A 7948-nucleotide genomic window follows, 5' to 3' on the forward strand; every position below is an offset into this window, starting at 1 on the left:
CTGGCACATCCCACCCCACTGATATTCCCAATTCCCACGTGCCCCTTTTCCCAGGACCCCCAGGAGGTGACCCCACCCCGAGGCAGGTCTGTAGCAGAGCTGGAGCGGGCACATTCCCAGTGCCCTCCGGCGACAACCTCCCGGGAGGTCCCCAATTGTCGCGGTTACCAGGAGACAGAGTGGCATTCCACGGGCACATTCCACAGCTTCCGCCTGCTGGGCAGGCCCATGCTGGCAGCCATGGCGTAGGGCTGTACCTCGGGGCATTCCCGGCCGATCCCAGCATGCCGTCCCTGCCGCAGGACTCGCCCGCCGCGGGACTGGGGACGGGGTTCCCGCTGGTGAGAGGGCCCCCCTCCGAGCTCATGGGCTTTTACACCACCACCTACGAGGCGGCCTTTGGGAAGAGGCCCACGGGGTCACCCCAAAAGTTCGAGGGGGGGCGAGTTTTGGGGGCTGAGCCCCCCAGTGACAGGAGCCTGCGCCCCCTCCTCGGCGTCCACGCCGGCTCGGGATACGTCACCAACAACTACTCGGCGCTCTCCTCCGTCGTCTTTCCACACGTGGAGCGGTAGGTGCCTGCTCCAGGAGTTTGGGGGGCACGTTTTGGGATCGCTCCGTCACAGCTGTCCCTGCCACAGCCAGGACACCGACGTGTCCACCACCTCGGAGGACTTCAAGCTCTTCGGGCACCCGGATTTCCGAAGGATGTTGCCCCAGCACGTGGATGAGCCGGAGTGTCGGTATCCCACTGGCTTCTCCCTTTCACGCCTCCGTTTCGGGGAGGTGAGAGCCCCGAAAGCAGCCAAGGAATCTGGCACCTGGAGCTGCGGCACCAGTCCTGCCCAGCCAGGTATGATTTCGGGGTCTTGGGAATCCCAGGGAAAGCTCCGTCCTTAGTAGGAGGGATTTGGGGTGTTGAGATCCCAGGGAATGCTTCATTCCCAGGAGATTCTGTGGTCTTGGGGATGCGGGGGAAAGCTCCGTCCTTATGAGGATTTTTGGATGTTAGGGTTCCCAGGAATTCCCCAACTGCAGGAGGGTTGGGGCCCTGGGGGTTCCAGGTCCATCTCCATCATCAGGACCTTTTTATTGATGGTCCCAGAGCCACATCCAGCTCTAGGGATTTTGGGGTATCAGTGTCCCTGGAGCCAAGTCAGACCTCAGGAGGATTTGGAAGTGTTGGAGACCCCCTGCCTCCCTCCAAACACAGCGGGACAGGTTTATCCAGGTAATGCCAGGCCTGGGGACACAGGGGACATCCCTGCTCCATCTGCTCCCCGCAGGTGTCCCACAGAGGGCAACAGGGCTGTTGGACTTCACCGCGACGACCCCGAAGAGTGACCTCACCCTGCCAGAGCAGCCCGTGGGCCCCGAGCCCGCCGAGTGCCCTGTCCCCCCACCCCTCAGCCCCCCAGGGGACACTTTCGCCCTCCCACGCGTTGGTGATGGTCAGATGGATTCCTTTCCTGCCGTCTGCAGTGCTGTAAGCAAAGGGACAAGGGGGCAAGGGCAGGGGACATCCTGTCCCAGTGCTCCCAGGTGGGCTCTGAGGCAGCGGGAGCTGTGTGGGAGTGGGAATGAACAGGATCTCATCCCTGTGTCCTCACACAGCCCCAGCCTGCCATGAGCCACCCTGCCCCCTTTGCGCCCCCGGAGCTCCAAGTGGGACCCAAGGGAGTCACTACCGAGAAGGTGGGTGCAGCCGTGTCCCCTGTCCCCATCCCTTTTCCCAAGGAACCACGCTCCCAACCCACTCTGTTCCTCAGGAGCCGTTGACGTACGGCGCTGTCCAAAACCAGTACCTGACCAAGCTCTCGCCAATGGCCCCCATAGCACCGGGTGAGTTGGGTAGGGGGATTGCAGCCCCCAGAAGGAGTGGACACCCCCATCACCAATCCCTCCTGGATTTTCCAGGCTGGTGGACACAGACTCCAAACATGTGGGCACCGAGATCCGTGGAGGGAGTCCAGATCCCATCTCCCAGCGGCTTCAGCACCAACAACCGCCCCACCAACCTGTGGCGCATCGATGACCCCCTGACTTGACCCCCCCCTAGAAAGGTGCTGCCGCATCCTGGGAATCCCATCTTTGGCTTTTCCCAAACCCCCGTGGGAGGAATAAAGACCCCGTGCAATGCCAATGGATTACCCCCTCGTTTGGGGGGGTTTCCTGCATCCCAAAGGCTGGCAGGAGGGTTTTGGGTGGTCGGGGGGTGTCACCTGGCCAGCTGCCGCTGGAGGGCTGTATAAGCCTGGCTTTCCAGCTTTCCGAGCCAGCTTTGGGATGACACAGCTGATTTGCGGCGGAGAAATTCAAGCAGGGCTGTGGTGGGAAGCAGAAGGATGAGGAGAAGGAAGGAGGATGAGGAGGTGGGCAGCCGTGGCACGGGGACACTTGGAGAGGCTTCATCCATATCTCCCCTGGGCACGGGGAAGGGGATTTGTGCCCCGAGGAGTGACTCCCTGCAGGGTCGCAGGGGATGTGAGGAATCGAAGAGGGGCTCAAGCAGTTTAAGGACGCCCAGCCAGTTAAGGCATCCACACACGGCTCAGGGGTCCCCTCCCACCAGTTTAGGGATCCCCACCCGGCCCAGGGACCCCACACCCGGTTCAGGGGGAGGACGCTGATGCCAGGCTGCTGGGAATGCTGGCCGGCGAGGGGGTCGTGCCTGCTTTGGGGACAGAGCCTGGCGGGAATGAGGCCGGGGAGGCGTGGGAACGGCGGGGCGGGGCAGGAACGGGGCTCGGTGGGCGTGGCCACGCGGGGACGGGGCGGGGCCTGCAGCCGGGTGGCGCGGGCTCTCATTGGCCGCGGCGCGTTGCCATGGCCACGGCGTCGCCCCGCCGGGTCCCGGTGCAGGTCCCGGTCCCGGTGCAGGTCCCGGTGCAGGTCCCGGTGCCGGTCCCGGTGCGCCATGGGCAGCGGCGGCTCCACGGGGCGCGGGGCGCGGCTGGCGGCCGCCGAGGGCCCCGACGGCGTGGAGCAGCGGCTGGAGGTGCGGGGCCGGCAGGTCCCGGCCGAGCTGTGGGCTCAGCAGGGGCTGCGGAAGCTCTACCTGAGCGACGCGGGGCTGCGGGAGGTCCCGGACGAGCTGGCGGAGCTGCAGCACCTGCGGACCCTCGCCCTGGACGGCAACGAGCTGATGGAGGTGCCCGAGGCCGTGTGCGACCTGCCCCACCTGGCGCACCTGTACCTGGGCCGCAACGGGCTGCAGGAGCTGCCGCCCTCCTTCGCCCAGCTCCGGAGCCTGCGCTGCCTCTGGATCGAGGGAAACTTCTTGGCGCGCTTCCCCCGCGCCCTCCTGCAGCTGCCGGAGCTGCGCAGCCTCCAGCTGGGGGACAACCGGCTGTGCCGGCTGCCCGCGGCGCTGACCCGCATGGCCGGCCTGCGGGGGCTCTGGCTCTACGGGAACCGCTTCCAGGAGTTCCCGCCCGTGCTGCTGCGCATGGATCACATCCGCGTCCTCGACCTGGATCGCAACCGCATCGCCGGCTTCCCGGACCTCAGCGGCCTCGCTTCCCTGCGCCTCCTGTCCTACGACCACAATCCCGTCCGGCAGCCGCCCTGTGTCGGGGATGAAGTGCAGCTGGTGGGGGACGGGGCGCAGGAATACATGGAAGCGCGGCAGGAGCGGCTGCAGAGCCTGCAGCGCCAGGAGGAGGAGGGCACGGAGGCTGCCCCAGTAGCCCTCGAGGATGGGCCGGAGGATGGGCCGGAGGATGGGGAGGAGGAATCTGCGGCCCTGACCGGATCTCCTGAGGAAACGTGAGCCGCTGCCCCCCCTGAAGGGGTGAAGAGCCTCCGCCTGCCTCGCAAGGAATTCCCATCTAGGGATTGGAAAGGAGGAAGTTCACAGCCTCCACGAAAGAAAACCAACCGTCTGAGGACCAGTCTTATCCAGTTGGGACAGCAGCATTGTGTCCTGGATCTGCAGGGCTCGTGGATCCTTATGGTTATCCCACCTGAGAGCATTTCACCTACTCCAGGGTGCCTTGGATTGGGATACAGCCCCCTGCCCTGAGGGGTGATCCCACACTGAGGATGGGGACATTTCCGCTTCTCCACCTCTGAAAATCTCTTACTCCCTTCTCTATGGGCAGCACAGAAAAAAGCAATGCTGCTTGCATCCGTTCCATGGATCCTGTCATCCTGAAGAGCTCCAAGCTTTGGGAACAAAGGCACAGACCCTGAGAACTCCATACTGCTGCTGAAATTGGGCTGGGGGAGAGAATTTTCCTCCAGGCACCTCCTGGCCATCAGGTTTGGGAAGGAGCTGAAATTCCACCAGGGTCTAAGCATTGCTTGTCTCCAACCTGGGCAGGGTTTTGCCTCCGTGGGAAGTGGAGGCTCATCCCCGGCACTGCCCATCCCAAAATGGGCACCACATCCAGGGCTGACACCTCATCCTTCTCTCTCCAAGTGCCTCTTGAACCAAACACAGGCAATAAAAAGCACAGATCCAAGGAATTTGTTGTCAGAGAGAAGTGGCCGCCTCAGGGAAGGGTTTATTTGGAATCCCCTAAAACTGGGTGACATATCCTGGTGTGTGACCACCAGCTCTTATTTTGGACATCCAAGGAATCCTGATTCCCTCCATCCATCTCTGAGCTGAGGCGGTGGTGTGGTGGGAAGCTCGGGAATCCAAGGTTAGGAGCTCACTGGAGGTTTCAAACCACGCATCCGCTTTTAATGGCCGTGGATTTGGGTTTGGGGCTGGGAGGCAGCCACAGCTCCTGCCACATCCGTTCCAGCACTGGCAGGGCAGGTGCTGCTGGCTTTTCCCTCCATTTCCTATTCCGCAGCAGGAACCGCAGCTATTTTGGACAGGTGGAGCTTACTCAACTGTGGGATGTGCAGGAGCTGTTGGTGTCAGCTCCTCTGGGGTAATTTCAGGGATCTGGGGCTCAGCAGGAGCTTGGAATCAGGTCTTCCCAATAGGTAGAGGCCGTCAATCCCTTTTCCCATGTGAGTACCCTTCACTGTAGGGCAGAGCATCCCAGGATCCCGTGACATCTCAGCAACTCGCTCCTCAAATTCTTGAGTGTCTTCCAGCCCTTCATGCCATCAATTCAGGGTGCTGCTGCTTTATCTGGGAAGACATTGCTGCTAATTAGCAAGGAATTAACCATGATCCCGAGGGTGCTGACCCTGGCATTCCAAGCCCCTGTTGTAGGCAAGATCTGATGGCGCTGGCTCCATGCACATCCCTGCCAGCCCACCCATTTGGCAGGAATTGGGATGCAGGTGGCTCTGGATGCCACCAGCCCGGCTGGGATCAGATCCAGGAGCTCTGACACCTGTGTTAGGGGGATCCTTCCTCTCTGCAGCCTTTTCCCAGCACTCAGCTTTTCCCAAGGAGCTGGGTCGGGATCCAGGCATCGGTGACGATGGTTGGTGACACCAGGACCGGGAGCTGCCGCAGTCAGTGGGAATCTGACAATTCCGGCTCCGCTCGAGTATTTTGGGGCCGCTGGCACCGGCGAGTCCCCGCTCCCGGCAGTGCATCATCCATACGTCTGTCCCTATATATATCCCTGCCTCCTCTCCCGGCCCCGCGTGCGACGGTTTGTGGCCTCGCCGCAGCTGGGATCACGCTGCTATTTCCATCTGCTCCCGCTGCCTGCCAGCACAGAGCAACGGGATTGGGAATCGCTGCGGATCCGTGCAACAGGAGCGCCAGGAGCGCCGCGCTTTCAAAGATTGGGGGGGATCAAAGACGCCCAGCGTTGGTGTAAGAGCCCAGGCAGAGCCAGGATCCGTGGCACTGATGCCATCGGCAGCTCGGGAATGCCAAAATTCCCAGGTTTGGCTCAGCTGGAGCCGGAGCGGGGGTAGGCAGCAGCCACCTCCCGTCCACCGGGGTGCAGGTGGCCAGGGGACAGCGTTGTCCCCTGCTGCCACCTCCAACACCGCATCTCAGGGCCCGAAGGGTGGATACGGAGGCATCTTGTCCTGTGCGGGGAGGAAACCGATAGCCCTCCTGCCATCGCTGCGTTTGAAGTTTCATTTATTTATTCAAGACCAGCATTCCGTGAATTATTTAACAGCCACCGGGGCCTTTTCAATGGCACCAGGACACAGGATATGGTTCCCTTCCTCTTGCTTCCTTTTGGAGCCACATTCCAGTCCCTATCCAGCACATCCCATGTCAAGGAACTCAGCCCAGACCTGGATGGGATGGGAACTCACCTGTCTCCGAGCACCTGTGAGGGTCACTGTTGTCCCTGAGGCCCCCGTGGGGATCCCATTCCCAGCAGGATCCCAGAGTTTTGGGGGGATTTGCACTGATCCATGGGATAATAGTGGGTAGATACTCAGAGCTGGGAGGGATATTGCTGGAGGGGAGATGCTTGGAGCTGGGAGGGAGATGCTTGGAGCTGGGAGGGGGATGCTTGGAGCTGGGAGGGGGATGCTCAGTGCTGGGGGGACGCCCACCCAGCTCTGGTGCCCACTCAGGTGTGGTGCCCCCATTCCCAGCCCGGGATCCGCCCCCCGCATTCCTCCAGTCCCAGAAACGACTCACGCTGGCAGTTACTGACTGTCCTTTATTACCGAGAGCAGGGGCTGCCTCCAGAAAACGAGGGGCCCTGCTCCCCAAAAATAGGATTCTTCAAAGGAGATGCCCCGAGCCGCACGCCCCATCCTTGGCATCGCCAGCCGGGCACCCCCCGCTCCAGCCACTCCTCAGCCGGGCCGGGCCGGGCTCTTTATTGGAATTCTTTTTCTTTTTTTGTCTTTTTTTTTTTTTTTTTTTTTTTTTTAATCCTGTTTTTCTGTATTTTACACACCAGTTGGATGTTACCGTCACATGAAGAAGAGAGAACCTGAACAAGATCACGGCTACGAGCTCTAGAGTTAAAAATGAACACACAAACCCCCGGGGAGCCCGACCGCGGACGAGGAATCCAGCCTGGAAAAGCGGGGTGCCCGAGGGGCCACAGGGGGCACCCGGCTTGGCACAGCCCTGGCCCTGCCACCCCTTCCCCAGGCCTGTAAGTCTCTTCTTTTATGTTAAAAAAAGAGAGAATATGACAAAAATACAAATGTCCCTAAAAGCGTTGTTATTACTGTAATAGCAGTATTATGACTTCTCTCCAGATTGTCCAAAATCGTCTAAACTGGGGCTGTGGGAGCTGCTGGGAGCCAAGGGGGCCACGGGGGGAGCAGGAAGACTGAGGATGATCCGGCGTCTGCCACAGAGAGCCACCACCGACCCCGTTGTCACCCCTGTGGGGCTCCCAGGTGGGTCTATCCCTGTTTTTGGGGGGGGTCCCGGGGAGCAGGAAGGGGTCTGGCATGTGCATCCCAGGGCTCCGTGGGGATGCTGCTGCTGGCTGATCCTTCCAGGCTGGCTGTCCCTAGGAATGCCACCAGCCCAGGGAATGTCACCCGCCCTCGATGGGGACAACAGCGCTCGCTCCACCCTTTATCCCCACGGGTCGGGCACGGGCTCCCGGAGCAGCCCTGTTGGAGGGGGACCCTGTGGAGCTCCGCATTCCCCCGTGGGTCCCCTTCCAGCCCAGGGTGGGGGTCAGGGCAGGTCCGGGGGTCCCCAGGGCGGTTTAGGAGCCCCCCGCTCCTGCCGAGACCCAAGGCGGAGGTAAAGCATCGAACCCGGCTGAAGGCAGTGCACGAAGGAGCCCGCTTTGGATAAGGAACTGTGTCATGGCTTCCGATCCCAGGGAAAGGGTCTGTGCCCTTCCCTCGGTGTCCCCGGGAGACTCGAGGGGGGCGCAGCGGGGACGGGGTGGGGCAGGGGGGGCTCCGTGGCTCCGCTGGCGGCTCCGAGAGGTTTGATGGAGCTGAAGGGGAGGGAGGAGGCTCCCTCTTGCATCCGCAGCCTGACCCCCTGAAATGGGAGGGGGGCGAGGCCGGGGAGGGGCCGAGGGGCTCCGGGAGCGGGGCTGGAAGCACTCGCAGAAGTCCTGCCCGGCGGTGGGAATAG

General features: G+C 61.9%; 2 protein-coding genes across 2 annotated transcripts; both read left to right on the plus strand.

Annotated features, from left to right (window-relative positions):
* Positions 1–215: 215 nt before the first annotated feature.
* LOC136362129 (uncharacterized) lies at positions 216–2143 on the plus strand. Its single transcript, XM_066320410.1, has 6 exons — positions 216–571; positions 642–853; positions 1287–1486; positions 1615–1695; positions 1770–1842; positions 1918–2143. The coding sequence occupies exons 1-6, from the start codon at positions 285–287 to the stop codon at positions 2046–2048; spliced, it is 984 nt and encodes a 327-aa protein (XP_066176507.1). The 5' UTR covers positions 216–284; the 3' UTR covers positions 2049–2143.
* A 761-nt stretch (positions 2144–2904) lies between these two features.
* LRRC10B (leucine rich repeat containing 10B) lies at positions 2905–3772 on the plus strand. The gene has a single exon (XM_066320412.1). It carries the CDS (start codon positions 2918–2920, stop codon positions 3770–3772), a length of 855 nt encoding a protein of 284 aa, XP_066176509.1. The 5' UTR covers positions 2905–2917.
* Positions 3773–7948: the final 4176 nt, after the last annotated feature.

This window comes from Sylvia atricapilla, chromosome 6 (genome assembly GCF_009819655.1).
Source record: "Sylvia atricapilla isolate bSylAtr1 chromosome 6, bSylAtr1.pri, whole genome shotgun sequence".
Classification (NCBI taxonomy): domain Eukaryota; kingdom Metazoa; phylum Chordata; class Aves; order Passeriformes; family Sylviidae; genus Sylvia; species Sylvia atricapilla.